Here is a 23,125-nt window from a genome sequence, read left to right as displayed (position 1 = left end):
CAATCTAAAAGATATTTCACAGTATATCAAATTTAATTAAAAAACAAATAGGAAGGTGTAAGGTGGAGCATATTTTCACCCATCTTTAAATATATATTCTGTCTTTAAATTGAAGTGTTACTTAAACAAATGCATATTTAATAAAAGTACATTTTTAATATTGTGTTAAACTAAGGGCTCCAAACTGCTCCATATTTTAGTAAAAGAATACACAGAAGTTACTGAAGAATTATGTTATTACCTTTTTTGATAAGTTGATCCTTCATTAATTGAGCTATTCTTTTTGAGATCATCTTCCCACTTTCTTCTTGTATAAGAACTACTTGTTCGCAAACCTAAAGAATCTCTGTGAAAAGAGTATCTTTCAGATGCTGGTAGGTAATTTCAAAATAGGGTTACAAGAGCTGTACATTAACTAACGTTAGCAAAAGTATCAACTAGCAAAATTCCTTGGAAAAACACTTTGGAACAGTTATTAACAGGGAAACCGATTCTAGCTCTAGGCTTCTATCCCTCAGATATAATCCTAACTGCAAGGGGGATATTAAGATGTTCATAAAAGTTTTATTTATGATCACAAAATACTACACAATTTATTTTTTAATGATTACTTTTTCCATTATAGTTGGTTTTAGACAATTTAAATGTCCACAGATGGGCGAGTGGAAATGGTTACTTTAACCTCAGCAGATCTACTCTATGGAACACTATGTACTGATGAAAAAAAAAAGGTTATTGAAAATATATACTAATATATGTACTGCTTATGAGAGCTCAGGTGAAGGAAAAAGTCGAGACACAAGAATGGATATTATAACGTGATTATAATTATGTTAAAAAAGTTCTCATCCTCTACGTGCTGAGAAGTAGGAAGAAACAACCTACAGTGCTGAGAGTGATTAAGGGCTTTCCTGTGCTCCTTCTCCTTTTCTATCATGTCCTCAACACTTGGACGGCACATACGAGCCTGTGACCTGGAGGGCCGCCACTGTCCCTCACTTTGTTCCACCCACCATGTCTTTTCGCTGGCTCTTTCAGCAGTAGGCCGTGCCTGTCCCTTGTCTCAGTGCCATGTTCTTGGTGTTTCTCCTACTAGGACACCCTCTGGCTCTTCCTGAAACCCACATCCCACAGAATTCCAACAACGCTAACATTTTAACTCTCAGGCCAGACGGTACAGATTTTAGAGTAAACACATGAAGCAAATCACAATGAACCCACCTGTTTTCCTTCTCCTCCATGTCAGATGTACTGGCGAGTCGTCTTGGGATTGTAGGTGCAACGTATGCAAGCCTTGTTCCTTTATTGTCTTTCTCCTACACAACAGGGAGAAAAAAAGTGAGAATAAATCTGTATGATGATCATAGGCGCTGGGACAAGTATTAAGGAAAGAGGATCCAACAATATATAATTATATAGCCATCACAGTGTATTTTATAATATTTCCATAATTCCTAGCTAAACTCGGAAACTGCTGTCTACCAATATTTAAGTACTACAAGCACTGACAGCCTGTTCGAATTAATTTTCTTTTCTTTCCCTTTCTAATCTAGAGCTAGGTCATTATAAGAAAGAAAAATTTCTCCATACTTTAAGGACTTTTTCTAAAATTTCTGTAACATTATTTACAGCAATATAGTATTATAAAACAAAATATCCTTACTTCTTTCAGAGAAATAAGGTCTCCAATAGGTTCACTGGTGAGTCCTAAATATTTATGTTATACAAACTATTTACTATCTTGATATTCTATGTTTTAAAAATATAACGTTAAAATATGCAAAACAAAAAATTACTTCTATTTATCTAAATCTGGATGAGAGTGCAGCAACAATGGTAACTGAGTATTCTCATTACACTGGCATCAAGACCTTGGAAAATAACCGGGCGACAATTTCATACAAAATAAAAATATTAATATTATTTAATGAGAAATTCCACTTCTGAATTTGTCTTTTTTTTAGGGCCACACCTGCGGCATATGGAGGTTCCCAGGCTAGGGGTCCAATAAGAGCTGTTGCTGCCGGCCTACACCGCAGCCACAACCACAGCCACAGCAACACCAGATCTGAGCCATGTCTGCAACCTATACCACAGCTCACGGAACGGCAACACCGGATCCCTGACCCACTGAGCGAGGCCTGGAATACGAACCCACAACCTCATGGTTCCTAGTCAGATTCATTTCCGCTGCGCCACGACAGGAACTCCCACTTCGGAATTTCTTACCCATGTAAACTCGACTACATATAAAGTAAGAACACTATAGGGAAAAAAAATATCCAAGCATTAAAACTGCAAGAGAAAATAATCCATATACGTAAAATAACACTGAATGAACTGTGGTACATTCTATTTAATGCAGGTTAATTCTACTTTTCAAAAAAGTTATTAATTGCTCACTAAGACAAAGCTGTGATGTATCAGATGAAAAAGCTGGGAGTTCCCGCCGTGGCGCAGTGGTTAACGAATCCAACTAGGAACCATGAGGTTGCGGGTTCGGTCCCTGGCCTTGCTCAGTGGGTTAAGGATCCAGCGTTGCCGTGAGCTATGGTGTAGGTTGCAGACGCGGCTCGGATCCCGCGTTGCTGTGGCTCTGGTGTAGGCCGGTGGCTGTGGCTCCGATTCGACCCCCAGCCTGGGAACCTCCATATGCTGCGGGAGCGGCCCAAGAAATAGCAAAAAAAGACAAAAAAAAAAAAAAAAAAAAAAAAAAAAAAAGAAAAAGAAAAAGCTGGTAAAGAAATTGCAGTTACTAGGTAAATAGGTAAATGCACCCTGTGAGTATAATCACATTCCAGAATAAATGTGCTCATACACTTTGAAAACCTTCCTTAATAAATAATCTTGCTCCTTGATATGCTTTATTATAAATTAGCAACAGAATAAAGGATTCCTTTAATTGAGTATAGTCTCATAATTTATGTTTTGGGCAAATACATCTGATCTTCCCAATTACTACAATTCCACACAGGCATGTGTTTAAGGGAGGTACACTTGTATTATCATATAATTCATGAAGTCAGGTGAATTAAGTTGACACAAAAATCCAATGATACATAGTTGAAAACGCAATAGATTTGATTTTCCTGGAAAACAAATTATAGTTTTTATAGAAACCAAATTGTGAAATAAATTACCTTTTCTTTATTATCCAAAGAGGAGGAAAGTCTAGGACTTGAAGCTGAACGTATAACACCTGCAGTGTCTTTTTCTTTCTGTGCCTCTTTAGATGCGGTTATCTCCGCAAGGGCGCCGTAACTGCCAGTCTTTCTAAGTCCTAACCTCCAGGATGCAGGAGACTCATCTTTCCTCTCTTCTTCTTTGGGAGAAATTTTTGTAGCTGGAGTTGGAAACTGTTTTTTATTTTTAAAGAAAAGGAAAAAAATTATTAGGCCTGGTCAGTCCTTAAGCTGGAAATGGCAAGCTTAGAGATAGGATGTTTAAAATTACAGTTAATAGTTTCAGGAGAAACACTTACTACCAAGTAGGTTAATGTCTTAGTCAAAAATGTAAAGATCTAAAACTGAAAAAGGAAATATGACCTTTCCAGATGTTAGATTTAAGAAAACACACTCCACACTTTGTATCACACAGAAAAATTATGATGCAAATCCAGAGAACAGAAATGAGCACAGCATAAGGACTTAAAACCATGCATCTTTGGAACCAATCAATATTCACATTAAACTTGTTATGCTGTAACCTAATATAAATCCTTGCACATAGAAATGCCTCACCATAGACTTTTCACCCTTACTGGGCACAAGAACAATGCCAGTCTTGCGCAAGCCCTGCCTCCATGATGCAGGATCTACTGATTCCACCACAGGCATGATGGGAGCAATGAAATCATACTAAAGCCAATTAAAATAAGACAGGTAAAGAAATGAAGATTGAAAGTATGAAAACAGAAACCAACATTATGTGCAAAGCATACTTTTTTCTTTATAAAAGAATTTTCTAGTAAATTAAAACCAAATAACTGGGTAATGATCCAATCTTTAAAAGTCACTGGGAACAAGTTCTAGTTATGGCATGAGAGAACCTGAAAGAATCTAACAGAGAAACTGCCAAGGCAGTTAAAGGCACAGAGAACAGATACTACTACTGTATGGTGTGAATAAACTATTGCACTTGAATTTTGTTTTTATTCATTTATATACTTGGGTTAAAAAAATTTTAATCCGGCATCATCAAGAAAGTAATCATTAATGCATTCCCAATTATAACAGTCAATTCAACAGTAGTTTAAATATCATAGCCTTACATTTACTGCTTGCTTTTCCCACCAAACACTAAACATTTCAACTAAAAACTATTTTTTGTACAAATTTTTCTTTCATTTTCAGGGCTTTCCAACAGCCCTAAAAATGAAACATCTGTGATCCTTAGCTAGTTCACTTTATCAACTTCATTTACTGAGTTTAAATATTCAACCACAGTTAAATAAAGACGGTTAATATATCAACTAACTACTACAAGCATAGGACACGGATAATTAAAAACCCCAAAAAACTTTCTTTCATACTTACTGCCAAGGTTTGTCATGTTAGCAGTGTAACAGAGCCTGTTAGAGCATCCATGAAGTGGGGGGCAACTTCCCAGACAAAACTTACAAGACAAGTACTTCCTATCAATGGGGCTGAAACTAGACTCAAGACAGAAAGCATTTCCCAGGTTCCAAAGTGGGCACTGAGGCATTTTCGGGTGCAGGAACAAAATCACGGTGCTGTGGGAGATTTTTAAAGTGGTGAGAAAAGTACAGTGACGTCTGTTGGACACTGTACAGACGCCATTACGAACTTATTTGTACCTATTTGTTAATAAATGTAACAAAGAGATGTTTCTTTTGGCCAAATGGCACTGTGAAAAAAATCAGGAAAATACACCTAGGGGCTCCACTGACTGAGAAAGCCCAAGAAATTTCTGTAATATTTTACGCAATATGATAGGCACTGAGATAACTGGTTGTTGATTTCAGCGTCAAGGTACTTGAGAACAGAGGCTGGCAATCCTTTCTCTGTAAAGGGCCAGATTGTAAACTTTAGGCTTTGTTGACCACAGTCTCTATTTTGAACTACTCATCTAGGTTATTTTAACACAAAACCAGCCATAGGTAATATATAAGCGAATGAATGTGGCTCTGCTACAATAAAACTTTACTTAGGGACAATGAAATTTGAATTTGTGTCACAAAGTATTCTTTTGATCCCCCCCACCCCCGATCCCTCCAACCATTTAAAAATACTAAAACCTATACATATATACATATGTATGACTGGGTCACTTTGCTGTACAGCAGAAATTGACAGAACATCGTAAATCAACTATAACAGGAAAAATAAAAATCTTATAACAAAAAAATATTAAAACAATTCTAACTTTCAGGCTGTACAAAAAACAGGTAGTGGGCGAGCTCTGGCTGGTACGCCGTGGTTTGCCAATCCCTCCCTGCCTCAGAACCTTCCAACCTGGAAACAAATTTATTCTTCTATGATAAAACAGGAAATGCTATTTGCTGTGCATTGCAACAGAAGCTAACATGTAACAAACGTCAGGCCCCAAACGAAGAGTTTTCCCATGGGTTAACTCATTTAATCTCACACCCACCCAATGAAATGAAAGTATTATTATTATTATTACTGTTATTGGCTGTGCTCCCGGCACATGGAAGTTCCCGGGCCAGGAAGCAAACTCAGCCACAGCAGTGACAATGCTGAATCCTTAACTGCTAGGCAACCAGGGAACTCCACTCCTGTTTTAGAGTTGAGAAAAATGAGGCAGTATTACCAATTTTGAAACAGATATTTGTTGTACTGTTGATAATACCTCCTTTCCAACTACGATGAATGTGGATTTAAGTACTGGTTTACACACTTAAAAGCAGCTTTCAATGTGGGGTGTATAAAAGAACCTCTCTAAAAAGCTCACGTATACCTATTCCCTGAAACTCTTGGTTTTTGTAAACAGGACACTATCTGGACTTTCCTGCGGTTCCTACCCTCTTTCCTGGTCTTTTTGTTGCTGCTGGTAGCAGCTTCCCTCGTCAGAGTCTTGAAAGGTCAGTCCTCCAAGGGTCTGTGTTCAGCTCCTCGCTTCTCTCCCTTTCTTCTCCTCAATCTAGGAGCAGGGTCTTCTTTACACCCTCAGGCTAAACAGGACTTGTCCACAATTTATTCTCAAATCTGCTCTTCTCTAGCTCAGTCTGACTCCTCAATTCCCAGTCCTGAACTTCTACTTACCTGTAGAATGCACTGTCTAGAAATACAAGTGGAACCTGAAACACAACATGTTTGAAGCCACCTTTCTTTCCAAACCAATTCTTTCTCAGTTCTCAAATATTTCTGCTACTGGCACCAATAATCCCTTTAAGCCCCTAAATTTGAAACTTCATAGTCATGTCTCTGTCCTCTTCTTCCATCTATAAATTAAGTGCCAAGTCTCTAAATCCCCTGCTCGCCTTTATAAGAGCACTGCCACTTCTCTGGATTACATCATTAAAAAAAAAAAAAAAATTTTTTTTTTTTGGGTCTTTTTAGGCCATACCCACGGCATATGGAAGTTCCCAGGCTAGGGGTCCAATCGGAGCTGTAGCCACCGGCCTACGCCAGAGCCTCAACAACGTGTGATCCAAGCCACATCTTCGGAATGTTACAACAGAAGCTAACATTCAACAAATGTCAAGCCCCAAGCTGAGACCTACACCACAGCTCACAGCAACGCTGGATCCTTAACTCGCTGAGCGAGGCCAGGGATTGAACCTGCTTCCTCATGGATACTAGTCAGGTTCATTAAGTGCTGAGCGATGAAGGGAACTCCGGATTATATTCTTACCATTGGGCAACTTCAATGATTTTCTAGTAAGCTTCCTCTCAATCACCCTCTCACTTTCAAATATACTTGTACACTGCTGCTAAGTAACATGCTATAAAGAATGAATCTCTCATGGCCTTGTTCAAACATCTGTGATTCTCTACTATCTGTGAAATAACAAAAATGGTACCACAGAAATGAAAACATCCCCTATTTTACTTTGTAGACATATCCTATAAATCAATCTAGATAACTCAGTTTTCCTGCAAAATATTCCACATTATCTGTACTTTAATTACAGTTTCTCTTCTCTCTCTTCCAACAAACGGTACAAACTCTCCTTTTAGACAAACCACTTCCTACTCACGCCTCAAGAGTTATCTCAAATGGGGCGTTCCCGCAGTGGCTCAGCAAAAACGAATCTGACTAGTATCCAGGAGGACGCCGGCTGGATCCGTGGCCTCGCTCAGTGGGTTATGAATCCAGTGTTGCCGTGAGCTGTGGTGTAGGTTGCAGATGCGGCTCAGATCTGGCGCTGCTGTGGCTGTGGCGTAGGCCAGCAGCTACAGCTCCAATTCGACCCATAGCCTGGGAATCTCCAATGCGAGTGAGGCCCCCCAAAGACAAAAACAAACAAACAAAAAACCCTCGAATGTTCTAATTCCACTACTTCAAATCAGTTATTTCCATTTTAAACCCATCATTTACAGCGCCCACTCTTTGACAGCTCAGCGAGTAGAGCTAAGGACCGTGGTGGTGATAAAACCATAATTAGCATGATGATAAAACCATCATTTACAACTATACACTTTTACTGGCATACTTCACATACCCGAGCACAGAGCAGTCTTTTATCAAATTTTACTATGCTTAATAATTAGATTCAAATGAGCCAGAACATTTAATTCCAAGGAAATTCTGAATTTTTACCAACTAGGAAAGAAAATATAGTTTACACTTACTGGAATTAATGTGTATAAAGAAAATATAGTTTATACTTATTGGAATTTATGTGTATACAGGACAGCAGGTAATCTTTTTTAGAGATAATATTTATTTTAACTAGAGAGTTATATATAAACACTGTTAAACTTGTTGGTTAGAACTTTAACAATAAACTTGTTAGTTAAAATTTTAATATAAAATGTATATTATTTAACTTACTGTAAGTTAAATAATGTTATAAACTTATTATTTAGTTAAAATAAATCATAAGATCAAACTAACAGTCTTAGAGATTAACATATCCACAAATCCCAGGCCTGATCTCACTGCTCCAGAAACAGTTCTTTAATTTTAGCTGAAGAGTTAAGGACTTAACGATCATTTAAAGTGAATAATACATTCGTTTCTCTGTAATTATCATGAGCTTTAATAGAATACAGTGATATTTAACACTGTTTTAGAACTTCCAGTTTTGTGGTCTATTCCTTGCCATGAATGTATGTGTTTGTGTTTTATATATAGTTTATGTTTTGGTGGAAAAAGCTTGAGAACTTAAGAAAACTCTGTCTAAATATTAGAAGCAGACTAGTGAGTGGCAACCTAAAAATAGATTATACTTTTAATCAAAAAACCTCTTAGAACAAATTTACAAATTAACAATTCATCTAAGGAATTTTCTGTTAGGTCTCTAGGTTACAGGAAAAATCTTGAAACAAACTTAAAAAAAAAACCCCACTAAAATGATAAATTAAATACAGTGTCACTGAACATGATAACAGGCTTTAAAAGTCATATAATACTTGACGGAGGATAAATGAAAAAATGAATGTATATATATGTATGACTGGGCCACTCTGCTGTACAGAAGAAATTGTCAGAACAATGTAAATCAACTATAATAGAAAAAATTAAAACCTAAAAAAGAGTCATATAATACTAATAAAATTGCTCTTTCCATTAAAAAAAATACTTCAGTGTTTTTGTACACCATGACTTTACTGCTTTGAATAAAACTGGCTACAAAACGTTAAGAACAAACACTGAAACAACACAATCTTTAAGTTATGATGTGTGAGAATAAAACAGAGTTTCTAAATATGAAAATCAGAGGAGCAGATAATTGTCATTAGATCAATTTATAGAATCAGAAGTAATTCAGAATAAGAATTTTTATAGCAAAGAAATGATGGACCCACTAATCTAAAAGCGTTATTAAGTATCTGCTTTCAGTCAAGGCAGTTGGCATAAACTGAGAAGCAAACTGCCATAAATCTAGGATTATGCTTGAGAAAAATATAATTGCTCAGAAGAACCCTATCGTAATTATTTGACTGTAGCAGTAAAGAGACTGCTTAGCTAAATACTCAAAAGAAGGACAGCCAGTTTCTTGGCCAGATATTCCAGGGGGAATGAGCTTTTGGGAACTTGTGATAATACTATAGTTTTAACAGGTATAACTCAAAAGAGCTAAAATTTAATATTTACTGAAGAAGTCAAAAGGTGTTCTAGGATTAAATAAAGCTTTAGTTAAAGCAGCTCATGGTGACACCAGTTACGGTATGGTAACTATTTTGAAATTCTGCAGACTGATTGTAGAGAATTTCATTTTAAAGAAAATAAAATTATGACCATTTGAACATGGGTTCTAACTGAATTCAAGAAGCCCTTAGTTCTAGAATATAGGAAGTAATAAGATAATTCAGTCAGAGTCTCCTGATATTCAAACCGTACCAGCAAAATCCATTTATTTCTGCTACTAAGAATCACACTATTACTTTTCTTTGGGAGAGTTTTAGAGAAACATTATTATTAACAGCATGGACTTTTAAAGAATTTTCTAGTTTGTGACTTTAAAAGATTCAATTTTGACCACCTGAAGCCAAATCCAAAGATTAGCCAAACTGACAATAAGACAGAAACACTCCTGGGGTTTAAAATCCCTGTGGGGATTTAAAATCAGTCCTGGGTTAAGGATCCGGTGTTGCCATGAGCTGTGGTGTAGGTCACAGACGCGGCTCGGATCCCGCGTTGCTGTGGCTCTGGCGTAGGCCGGTGGCTACAGCTCCGATTCGACCCCTAGCCTGGGATCCTCCATATGCCACGGGAGCGGCCCAAAGAAATAGCAAAAAGACAAAAAAATAAAAAATAAAATCAGTCCTTAAGCCCCTACAAACCAAATAATGTCAGACAAGCAGCAGCAACAACAACAAAACAAAAATAAGTTCAAAGGCACAGACATGACGACTAAAGACAACGTGCAATCCCGGAGTGAACCCTTAATTTGAAAAATGAAATGGCTAGAAAGCTAACTGTGAAAAATCCGAGTAGGGCTTGTCTGTCAGTGAACATAAATAACGGTAGCACATTAAGGGTACATTTTCTAAGTATGATGACTTCAGTGTAGGAATGAAGGATAATGCTTTTGTACTTAAGAGGCAACATACTCAAGTACCTAGGAATAAAGTGTTACAGTGAGAGCAGTCAATTCTTAAATGGTTCTGTAAAAAAAAAAAAGCGTGTGTGCATGCGTGCATGTGCATGTATGTATGTGTGACACACAGAGAGGGAAAAGAATCTGCTCGTGAAAACAGCCAAAGACTGGTGGGGAGGAGCCTTTAAAAAGAGATCAGCAGGAATCAAAACCAAAAGCAAACCCTTAAACTTTACTTTGCCTTAAAAGAAGGGTAAATTCTGAAACAGGAGAGAAAAGGAAAGTCTTTAAAAGTATCAACACACTAGCTGGAAAGCACTGTCTGGAAAAGAAAAGGCAACAGGAAGGACGAAGAATGAACAGAGAACAGAGTAAGGGGGAAGGAAGAGGAGGAAAGGAAACTAACACTCCGACAGCACTGAGCCCCTGGCCAGGTTCCTTCAAGGAACACTGACAGCAATAACTCATTTTCTCGCTCTGTCACTGCTCTCGCTTTGGACCTTTTTCCGGGGAAATGGATAAGGAAGATGCTAACTCACTCAAGGTCACAAAAACTAACCAGATGGGGTCAGGAGCTGATGTCTGGTTTGTTCTGATACACCTGCTGCTTTGTAAATGAATGAGAAAATCTAGATTCCAGTTCTCTCTTGCAGCACATTTCATGCTTACCTCACCCACATGTGAAATCATCAAAATGTACCTTTACTCAACAGAAATAAAGGATATAAACCTGTCTGTCAAAAGTTCAATGGAAATATAAAACTATTATAATAATTAGTTTTCACATGAAAAATCCCATCTTTCTACTATCTATTTTTGCTAATGATCAACTTTAAAATCAATTGCAAAAAGTATTTTTAAAAAAGAATGTAATAGATTCAGAGGAAATTCAGTAAAATAAAAGCAAGAAAAATATACTCTTATCGTAGAAGCTTAAACAAATGTAGAACTATCTTAATGCTTTCACCCAAATGGTACTTACACAGCATATGTTGATTTTTAGCAAACATAATTCTGGCTTACCTTTTTAATAGGTGATGTAGGTGTTGCCTGACCAGACGACAGAGTAGGTGTTGTAACAGCTACAGGAGCTGCTTGTGTACTAGAAGTATTGGCATTAGTTACAGGAGCCATGGGTTTTGTCTTATCTTTAAAAAAAAGAAAAAGGAAAAAAAAAAAAAAAAGAAATGAAGTCATAATTTTGTATGAAGTCAGTTTCAAAGGTATTGAAAATAGTATTTTATATTGTATTTTTATTTAAGGTTTTGTTACTTCAGTCTTTTCCCATCATTATACCTTTTAACAAGAGAAGTGAATTTTTCAAGGACTTTCTAAGAAATGCCTCAGTATTTATGATATAAATAAGAGTATGACGCACAATGAAGCTTTCAAGAATAAAAAGCACAAGCAAACTGTTGCTTGTGTATTTTTAGAACTACAGATATTAAAAACATGGAAATTAATATTTAAAACTTGAATACAATGTGACAAAAAATGCAAGAGCTAGTATAGTAAATAAACAACTTACACTGCTTACTTAAACCTTACAGATCCCCTTTATTCTAGGAAATCTAAAAGTGCTTTTTTTTGGTCAATAATCTCATATTCCTATCAAACAGTATGCTTAAATGTCACAAAGAGATTCTGTCCCAGCTGTAAAAAGTCTAAAGTTAAATGAGCATAATATCAACTGAATTAGGTTAAACCTCTTTTCACAATGTACCAAGACAACTTCCAGCTAGTAATTACTCACTTAGAAAAGATTTTTGGAATATTAGAAAAATAAGTATGATGATAAAAAATTCAAAGACTGTATTTGAACATGTAAATCAAACCGGCTTTTAGTAAAACAGTCATATATAAATTTAAATCTTTAACTAACTTATAAATGGGCTTGAAAAGTTTACCACTTTTTAAATGGTCAAATGCCATTTTTATCTAGTGTTAATACTTTCCTTTGGTTTCAAAAATGGGAAAGGAAAATGGGAAAGGACAGGTGTCTTTCTATATTTTCAGGAGGAAGCATACTGCTTTTAAAGCCCTATGAGATACCCATTTTCATTATACTACCCTTCTCCCTTCTTCTTTTTGTTTTTGCTTTTTTTGGGGAAGATTACTACTGATTTTTATTTTTTCCATTATAGCTATTTTACAGTGTGCTGTCAATTTTCTACTGTACAGCAAGGTGACTCAGTTACACATACATGTATGCGTTCTTTTTCTCACATTATCATGCTCCTTGGAAAACAGACTTGTCATTGCCAAGGGGAGGGGGAGGGAGTGGGATGGACTGGGAATCTGGAGTTCATAGATGCAAACTACTGCCTTTGGAATGGGTAAACAATGAGATCCTGCTGTACAGCACTGGGAACTATGTCTAGTCCCCTCTCCCTTCTTTAGGTCAGTTTTCCAAAGCAATCTTTCTCTTTAAGTTATCATTACTGTATGCTGTTATACTTGATAAGTAGACAACATCAACATATTCTTTTTTTTTTTTTTTGCCTTTTTTAGGGCCACACCCTGGGCACATGGTGGTTCCCAGGCTCGGGCTGAATTGGAGCTGTAGCTGCTGCACCTGTGCCATAGCCATGGCAACACGGGATCCGAGCTGCAAGGCAATGCTGGATCTTTAACCCACAAAGCAAGGCCAGGGATCGAACCTGCGTCCTCATGGATGCTAGTCAGATTCATTCCCGCTGAGCCTCGACGGGAACTCCATTAACACAGTCTTATCTCTAGGGCAAGGACAAACTTCCAACCAACAGTTCTGAATTTGTAATGATTCATTCAGTTCTATTTGTGACTAAGAAAATATTCTTAAGATGTTAACAGGATGGAAACATATAATTTCAAACTATACCAAAGGAAAGGCCAAACTGGCACATTTAAAAATCACTATAATCATAGCTTTTCTTTCTTTCTTTTTGGCTGTGCCCATAGCATGAGAAGTTCCAGAGCCAGGGACTGAACCTGTGCCACAGCAGTGACAATGCCAAATCCTTAACCCACAGAGTCACCAGGAAACTCCAACCATAGCTTTTCAAACAAACTGAATGAGCAAAACTCAGTCTAATAAACTTTATTCTCATTGCTAAATCCTTCTCTTCATTCAAGAGAAGCCAAGCCTATTCAACACAGTTAAGCAGAAATCATGTACGCTCTAATCAAACGGCCCTCCTGGAAAACAATCATCTAACTGGGAAGAGTGATTTAAGGAATATTTATTAAGCGTCCGATACCTGAGGTACTGTCCTAAGCACTGGCGTTTATCAGTCAATAGAAAGAGCAAAGTACTGAATAAAGCCTACAGTCTGGTGGGAGAAACAAACAATAAACTAAAGTTCAACATGTCTTTTCATTTTATTTTCTCCATGTTCAAAAATTTGTTTTATATTAGTGAAATCTATACATGAAGAATGTATATGCACCTATGCAAACATTTATGCTTGATTTAAGAATAATAATAAAACAAACCCCAGGTGTCCACCATTAAACTTAAGTAAACATTATCAATATTACCAAAGTCCTTTTTATTCATTTGATTTCAATGAAGAACGAAAACTTGGAGTCCAAAAGGGAAAAAAAAAAGAACAAAACTCTTTCCCTTAGAGTTCCTGTTGTGGCACAGCGGAAACAAATCTGACTGGGAACCATGAGGTTTCGGGTTCGATCCCTGGCCTCGCTCAGTGGGTTAAGGATCCAGCGTTGCCGTGAGCTGTAGCATAGCTGTACAGAAGGTTGCAGATGTGGCTTGGATCTGGCGTTGCTGTGGCTGTGGCTGTGGCTGAGGCCAGAAGCTGTAGCTTTGGTTGGACCCCTAGCCTGGGAATCTCCATATGCGACAGCTGTGGCCCTAAAAAGCAAAAACAAACAAACGAACAAACAAAAAAACCACTCTGCTTCCCTTTTCTCACTACCTCCAAAGTTTATCGCTGTCCCACGGCATATGGAGTTCCCAGGCCACAGCTACGCCAGGCCAGGGACTGAATGTGCATTCCTGCCACTGCAGAGGCACTGACGATCCCACTGAGCCACAGTGGGAACGCTGGAAATTAAACTTCCAGTTGAGTTCCTATTTCCACCCGATTTATAAGAAGGAACACTGATAAAAAATGGTTTGGTAAGTAATTTATGAAACTAAATTTTATATTAGTTACTTAACATAAAATAGTTTCCCAAAGAAATACCCTTACAAAAAAATGTAAAGTGTAGAAATTGTCCAATCAAGTGGTAGCTCGAGGGAAACGGCTGCTTTCTCAAGTTTTTGCCAAATAATGTATGTAAAGCCTTGCTGATTTTAAGAGTGAGAGAGAAAGACCCACACAGAATAAAGTGTGATAAAGCCTTGCTGATTTTAAGAGTGAGAGAGAAGGACCCACACAGCACTGACATGGATTCATTCTTGACAAAGAGTCAAATTTTCCTGGCACAAGTGGCTACTAGCAACAGGAAGAACAAAATTACCAAGTACAATGGTTCCGAGGAACACTGAAAGTTAGCTCGCTGAGACAGGGAGCAGAGTGCTTTCTACACTTGAACTCCAAACTGGGAATTAATACAATACAACTGGATGGTAATTAGTTCTTTTCATATTTATCATACTGAATAGAAGAGATGAAAGAACTATTCACTTCACCTGGTCCAGTTCTTCTCATTCTGCAAGTGAGGAAGTTCCAACCAAAGAGTCAGGCGACTTGCTAGTTAGCTGCAAGACCGGCCTAAATCTGAAGTCTTTTTTGTGGTTAATAGCTCCCTAGTGCCAAATGCTGAACAGTGATTTGTACAGAGAGGACCAATTAAGAAAAAAATCAGCAAACGAAACCTCAGAAGTCTCTGTGAGGTAGCTAAACCTCTAGACAGGAGTTGGAAGTTCTGGGTGCTAATCCTGGCTCTCAGGTGCACACCTGCACAGAGTCTGATTTGTAATGACATTTTACTATGGAACGGGGGCTGAGGCATGTCTCAGAGAGGAGATTAAGTACCTAAAATTAACTCTAAATACCTGCAAAACCATCCGGGTCAACTTCAATTTCAATGATACCATTTCATTTTTCAAATGAATTTAACTGAAGTGCTATTAGGTAAGCATGTACATTCACTGCATTTAAACTTTATTTTTATACAATTACTATATGAAAGTTAACATTTAAACGTGGTATCCATGTAAAGCAAGTATTATATCCTGATTTTATACAGAAATCTGAGATTAACTCATCTACATCTACAATTACATGCATGAGTCAATCAGTCCATGTTCTTTTTTTTTTTTTTTTTTTTCTTTTTAGGGCTGCACCTGTGGCATATGGAGGTTCCCAGCCTAGGGGGTGAGTCAAGGCCGCAGCTGAGGCTTGTGCTACAGCCACGGGAGCACGGATCCAAGCCACATCTGTGACCTATGCTGCAGCTTATACCAACACTGGGTCCTTAACCCACGTGAGGCCAGGGATTGAACCAGCAACCTCAGAGAGACAATGTCAGGTCCTTAACTTGCTGAGCCACAAGGGGAAAGCCAATCAGCCCATGTTCTTAAATACTAAATGTGCTAATTCTCATATAATTCACTTTTATAATTAGAATATTTCAATTAGCATGTTACACAAATGAATTACAATATTCCAGACTACTCGCTGCTCTAGCTTCCGATTTAACTCATATTACTGTCTCATTGAGGCAAAAGATATGTGGCTTACCTGACCAGCAATGTGACAGCAATAAATAAAGAACTGATTCCTGAAGGGACTGGAACCTAGCCGTTTACATACTGCAAAAACGCTTGTGTGTTACCCAAAGTGCTCTGCCTGGAGGATTAGTGCGCTTCAAGAAATCCACTAACATCAGCCGACAGTAAAGCGAGCTGCATGTGCTTAGTAATATCCTATTTTTAATAGGAAACAGAATTACGTACATCCCCTGACATGCTTATGTAGTGAACTTTAGCTTCTCACATTTTCTAAGAGAAACCATCTTGCTGAGTGAGTAAAAATAAACGGATGCACAACTGCCGTTGATGAGTCTGGGGGAGATACAGGGACCCCGAGTAACTCCAGGGCTCCAGGGTGCCTACCAAGGACCTCCAGATGGATGGTGGTAATGACAACAGTTTCTCACTGATAAAACTCTCCGTGGAAAAGAAATACTTTTCCAATAAATTTATATTAAAATGCCAGGCTACACAACTCAAGAACGGCAATACTGGAATCTCACATTCTTTGGAAGTTTTGAGTGATTAATTGGTACAGAATAAAAGCAATTCGGTAAACAAAATCTATAAAAACATATAAGCCAGAGGGGGAAAAAATGCAGAAACCATATATTTGATAATAAAAAGGAAAATAAAATATATAGTTACAACAACTGTGTAAAGCAACTGGGCATCATCTTTGAAAACTGAAAATGCAATTCAAAAATCCAATTTTTAAGTTAAATGCTAGAGAATCTCTTGCACATATACCCATGGAGGCAATTATAAAATGACTGTTGCAGCATTATTTTCAACAACCAAACATTGAGAATGAGGTAAATTTTTATCCAAAGGAACATCAATGTATTTAATGAACACTATACAGCAACTAAAGGGATAAGTTACATATATAACGATATAGATATGAACAAACCTTAACTTTCAAGTAAAAAAAAAGTTGCACAACTCCTAGAGTATAAAATAAAAACACAAACCTTATAATTAATATACATTACTATATTACTTTTTTTTTTTTTTTTTAATGGACAGACTTGCAGCATGTTGAAGTTCCTGGGCCAGGGACTGAACCGGAACCACTGCTGTGAAGTATGATGCACCTGTGGCAACATGCGATCCTTTAACCCACTGCACTGGGCCAGGGATTGAACCCACACCTCCACAGTGACATGAGCTGCTGCAGTCAGATTCTGAACTCATTGAGCCACAGTGGGGACTCCTACCATACATTACTTCTGAAAGTAAGGTAAGAATATAAAAATGGACAAAAAGGAGTTCCCTTGTGGTGCAGCAGGTTAAGGATCCAGTTCTGTCACTGCAGTGGCCTGCGTTGCTGTGCTGGAGTGACGTGAGTTTGATCCCAGGCCTGGGAACGTCCACTTGCTGCAGGTGCAGCCAAAAAAAAAAAAAAAAAAAAAAAAAAAAGAAGACGAAGAGAGACACTGGACTAGAAGATTAAGAAAAAACTCATGACAGTGATTTGGGAAAGAAAGGACAGAGAAACAGACTAGGGCAAATGGTTAAAGAAGACAACTGTAATGTTTTAATTTTATCGAAAGAAAAATTTCAATTTCCTCACACCTCTACAGGAAAACTCCTGACTCAGCCCAACTTTCTAAAACTTTTGTATTACTTAGGAAATATCTGAAATGCTATGGAGTCAGTTTCCTGTACTTTCAGGTCTCAGAAAGCAGAAAGAGCATTCCTCAATTGCTCGGAACCCACTTACACCCTATCTGCACCAGCCTAAGGCCTCACTGAGTCCTCTTCACCTTCCTTCAACCTAAACATACAGGTCAGGAAAATGCAGTGGTGATCAGGAGCCTCCAGGTAATTAGAGAACAATGAAATGACAACTACACTTAGAGCTAACACCTCCCAAAGGACACCTTACGGCTCGGCAGCTATTAGCAGCAACGGATCAGTCCAAAAAGTTTCAAAATTAAAGCGTGACCTCACCTTACTTTACATTTAATCAAAGTTCTCTGAAAATCCCTCTATCCTTCAAAATTTACCTGTTTCAGCTTCTGATTCTGAATCATCTTCCTCATCTTCTTCACTAGAGCAACTAGATTCATCTTTCTTTCCTTCTTCTTCATCATCAACTTTTTCTTGTTCCAGAGATTCAATACGGGATGCATTTTTCTCAGGTTCAATAATCAATGTCTCTTTGCTGTGAAGGGAAAAAAGCCCTCAAATGACTATAAACACAAAAAGTCAAAATACACTTTAAACACATTAATTTTTCCAGATCTGCAAAATCTAATAATCCCATCTGTGGTTATCAGGCTAACTCATTTATAACAATAACAAAACCTGCTTTATTATTTTACTTACTTTTTAAAGGTTTTCTGTGACTGATTATTGTCCATATTGGCTGTTGATTCAATTAGTGGAGATTTCTTCTCCCGTTTCTCACTATGGAGCTTCATAAAAGTTACGCAAAGAAAAATAAGAATATTATTAAAATAATACTAATGAGGAAAATACAGAATTCAAAGTAACAGCAAAGTCACTCTGCAAACACCAAATGAAAATGAAAACAAAAGAAAACAAACAAAAAAACCCTACTAAATTAACTTACAAACTAAATTTCACCTAAAAAGAAAAGGGCTTGGATAAAGAATAAAAAGAACCAGTCAGTTAAAAGATCCACAAAGGACTAAGCTGGGAGGGGTTTTTAGATTCCTTCAACTTTAGATTATTGGAAAAATCCTAAAGTCCATTGACCAATTAGGATGTCAGATAATATTTTACCTAAAAATCTGTTTCTTGGAGTTCCCGCTATGGCACAGTGGGTTACGAATCCAACTGCAGCATCTGGGGTAGCTGCAGAGGTGAGGGTTCAATCCCTGGCCCAGCACAGTAGGTTAAAACTGCAGCCTACGTCACAGTTATGGCTCTGATGTGATCCCTGGCAAGGGAACTTCCATATCCTGCAAGTGCGGCCATAAAATTAATAAGAAAAAAAAAAAAAATCTGTCTCCTAGCTGTGCAACTCCCTGCTTATCGAGGGTCTGCTGTTCTGGAAATCCGAGATTTCAGAGTCTCTCTCCACTTTCTAAGCAAACTTTCTCGTGAAACTGTAACATTTTATTACTGAGAACATATACATTACAGAAATATTCATCTTGGGAAGGCGAGGCTGGAGAAACGGGATAAGCAACACAAAAGGCTAAAATAAACACCCTCACTACCTCTTTATTTCTTTCACTGTCAGTGGGTTTGACTGCTAGGAATAACTTAAACAGTACAGAACATCGCAAGAATACTTTTTTGACAGTCTGAAATTCAAAGCTTTGAGAGATTCACTAATACAGACAATTTTTAGACAGTTATCAAACATACCAGATTTTGCTTCTTTTGCAACTCTTCCAAATATCCTAAAATGTCTTCATCTGCGACATCAAAGGCTGTCTGGCCCTACGCAGGAAATAGGAGGGTTGGTAATGATTTAAAAAAAAATCAAATTACACCAATTATAAAATGCCTTTGATAATTCTGTATGAGTATAAATAAGTCTGATAACACCGTTTGACTACAGGTATGAAACATGATGCCCATGACCTAAAGATGTATGAGAAATCCGTGGGAGAGCAGCAGCAGCTGACAAATCTCCCTTTATGTTTCAGCTTAGCTTGACTGAGCTGTAATGCAAGTCACCATTTCAAGTACACGATTCACTGGTTTTTAGTATATTCAGCTTTATAACCACCACGATCCTTTTTACAACTTTTCATCATCCCCCCAAAAAGGACACACCCATTAGCAATCCCTCCGCAGCTTCCCCATTCTCCCCTCCCTGAGTCTGCGGCAACCACTGATCTACTCTGACTACAGACTGGGCTATTCTAGACACTTCACATACATGGAACCAGACAATATACAGACCTACAATATATAGGCTTCTTTCACTCTGCACATTGTTTTCAGGGTTCTTCCATGTTCAGCATGTGTCACTACTTCATATTTTTTTTATTGCTGAATAACATTCAATTTCATGCTGCACCACATTTTGCTAATCTATTCATCAGCTGATGGACATTTGCTTTTGCTTTCTGCTTTTTGGTAAATAATGAATAATACTGCTATGAACATTTGTGTACCCGTTTTTGTGTGGACATCTCTTAATTTTCTTGGGTATATAGCTATGAGTGGAATTACTGGGTCATGTGCTAATTCCAAGTTTAACCTTGAGGCCTTCTTTCTTTTTTACCTCCAGAAAAATTAAATTCTTAGTAGGGTAATAAAATAAACATATTTCTAAACTGCTTAAAAGTTTAGCCAGCCACAGATATGACTTAGTTTCAAAAAATTAGTCCAGATGAACTGTCAGTTTGTTTTCATTTATTTATTTTTCATTTTAGGGCTGCGCCTGCACCACAGGAGCTTTCCAGGCTGGGGGTCCAGTCAGAGCTGTAGCTGCCAGGCTACACCACAACCAGAGCAATGCGGGATCAAGCTGCACCTGTGATCTACACCACAGCTCACAGCAACACCGGATGCTTTAACCCACTGAATAAAGGCTGAGTTCAAACCTGCATCCTCATGGTTACGAGCCAGGTTCATTACCACTGAGCTACAGTGGGGATTCCAACTCATTTTTATTCATAGCGGAAAAGAAAATTTCAAAGAGCTGTTGACCAAACATAGTAAGGATTTTTCCTGCGGCCAGCTTAGTCCTTATAATAACCCCACTGGGTACAAGTTTCCAGAATGTCAAAAAGCTTTTTATTTAGAATACACTCTACCTTAGTGTATGTCTGTCAGTGTATGATTCTTCTTCAGAAAAAACAAAAAACAAAAAAACCCTCAACTTCTTTCAACTAGAAAAACATACCATTCTGAACGGAAATTCAAATTTTCTTCACAACAGAGTTCCACATCCACAAAAAGTCAGATAGGTGGATATCAATGCCTTCTGAAAGCACGCAAATTCTTTCTTGAAAAACACACAAAACTACAACCCTCAATTTATACCAACACTAGGATGGTGGCATCTACTTGAAAGGAGTTAAAATTCTCAACACTAAAAAAATAACTATAAGCTACCCAATATGTGAGCCAATTTTTCCACTTTCCGTTTATAAAGTCAAGTCTATGGAACATATCTCAAAACTACATAAAATATCACTTTTTATCAAGATAGGGAAATGTGTGTATTTAAAATTTACAAGATCCAAAACCACTTGTACACCTGCCTTTTCTTGTTACAAAGTCTTCCCAGTAGAAAGCCTTCCCTACTCAGTCCGAAAAAAAAAGTTTTAGCTCTTTTCCCCCAATTGAGCAGTACATGTTAAGAACTAAATTCCTGGGCATTCCCGGCGTGGCTCGTGGTTCGGCAGTGATAAACCCGACTGGTAGCCGTGCGGAGGCAGGTTGGATCCCTGGCCTCGTTCAGTGGGTTGAGGATCCGGCATTGCTGTGAGCTGTGGTACAGGCTGCAGATGAGGCTCGGATCTGGCATTGATGCGGCTGTGGCTCAGGCCAGCAGTTGCAGCTCCGATTTGACCCCTACCCTGGGAACGTCCATGTGCCGCAGGTGCAGCCCAAAAAAGACAAAAAAACAAAAACCAAAACCCAAAAAAGTAAATTTAGGAGCCATTTACTCCTAAATTTCCTGAGGAGTAAATGGCTCTAAAACAAAACAACTGGCTCAAAACTCAAAGGTGCCCTTTGGATCAGTAATACTCGCTAACCCCTGTTAGGCTCTACTATACTCTCTGACAATTAGTTCTGCAATGTTACCCAGGCTACACACTCTAAGCAAATTGTGTTCCAGAACATGTGCAAGTAACCCACTGACTTCTTTTTAAATATTAAAGTATTAACTATTCTCATAAATGAAAATCATACTTTGAAACATTTGTTGAATTATAATGAAGAATTTAGCAGCAGGTAAACACAATAGGATTATTTTCGGTAATCAAGAAAACTTCCTCTCTAAGAATAGGAAATTGGATGACCTTGCTAACCTTTCTTTTCACTTTTTTCCCTTGATAAATGAATCTATTTTGCAAACAGCAGCTGCTAGAGAATAAAAACTGGAGTAAAATGTAGGCTACATACAGAGAAAGTTTCTAATTTCAAAAAAGCACACCCATCAACTTAACTCAGTGACTTACCCATGTTCTTTAAACATCCATAGGATAGTTATGAAGCTAAGCACTGTCTAACTCTTTACGACAAGGCAACTACGCTTCACTAAATGGGGTACAAACACAGTAGGGCATATAATCAGAGTCACTCAAAGCAGTCAAGAAACAACGGAGGACACAATGCTAAATATAAGCAAATAAGAACTCATATTGACAAGAAAACTATCTTCAGAAAATACTGCCAGAGCCACCCTAGAGCCACTGTTCACACCTAACTTCATAGCCTCCTCCTTCCTCCCTTATTCTAACCGAACCGCTTCTGCAGGTACAATCTCGCTTCATCTTCAGGACAACCAGTCAAGGAATCAGGATAAACACCAGTATTATGTTTATACCGTACAGATGAGGAAACCCAGGCTCTGAGTATCATGGTCTCTGCCCAGCTCCTGCAGGTAATGAACGAAAAGTGGGAAGAGGATCCAGGTCCTGACTGTCTACATATAAAATAAGAATAACCTCAGACAGAATCAGGAGAAAAACAACAACAACAAAAACCCCAAAGCTTGTGCCCATGAACAGCAGAAGCAGTTTTGCTATTCATTTAAATCTTTATTATGACAACTATCCAGCTAAAAAGTGGTCTATTAATCATTGCAGTCCTGCCTTAAGAGAAAATTCCAAATAGAAAAATACCTTAATATTTTTAAAGGGACAATATTTGGGTATACTCTGGTAAAACAATACTTTGATAAATTAGAGAAGTAAAATAAAAAGCCTCAAATATAAAATCTGAATCACATAATTTATAATAATGAATTAAAATTACAGCAAATGTTTTAGTTTGAAAATAAGTTAAAGAAATAAGATAAAAATCACTAAATGTTTATTTTTAGAACATTTTCTCCACTCATGAAGAAAGACTGTCAAGGTTTTTATATGACTTGTTGTATTTTCTATCACACATTTCTATTTATCTAAACTATCTGAAAGTGCCTTAAATGTATTTCTTTGATATTTTAAAAAGAAATTTAGTAAAAATATTTAATCTCTAAGTAACTGGAGAAAGTATCAAATGACAAGATAAATTCATATAGGCAGGCTTAAAAAGTAAAACTAATTTGTCTAAATTGAACATGA

The 23,125-nt window shown here is 37.5% G+C and overlaps 1 protein-coding gene across 1 annotated transcript in view; it reads right to left on the bottom strand.

Moving 5' to 3' along the window:
* PPP1R12A (protein phosphatase 1 regulatory subunit 12A) overlaps positions 1–23,125 on the bottom strand; it is a 149,175-nt gene that overhangs the window by 40,393 nt on the left and 85,657 nt on the right. The window contains 7 exon segments of the mRNA XM_021092811.1: positions 242–346; positions 1,222–1,316; positions 3,141–3,356; positions 11,216–11,340; positions 17,906–18,063; positions 18,228–18,316; positions 19,239–19,313. Coding sequence (XP_020948470.1) covers positions 242–346; positions 1,222–1,316; positions 3,141–3,356; positions 11,216–11,340; positions 17,906–18,063; positions 18,228–18,316; positions 19,239–19,313 — 863 coding nt within the window.

The sequence above is a fragment of the Sus scrofa genome, chromosome 5 (assembly GCF_000003025.6).
Source record: "Sus scrofa isolate TJ Tabasco breed Duroc chromosome 5, Sscrofa11.1, whole genome shotgun sequence".
Classification (NCBI taxonomy): domain Eukaryota; kingdom Metazoa; phylum Chordata; class Mammalia; order Artiodactyla; family Suidae; genus Sus; species Sus scrofa.
Note: the sequence above shows the minus strand (reverse complement) of the source record. Positions and strands in the feature narration are given on the sequence as shown.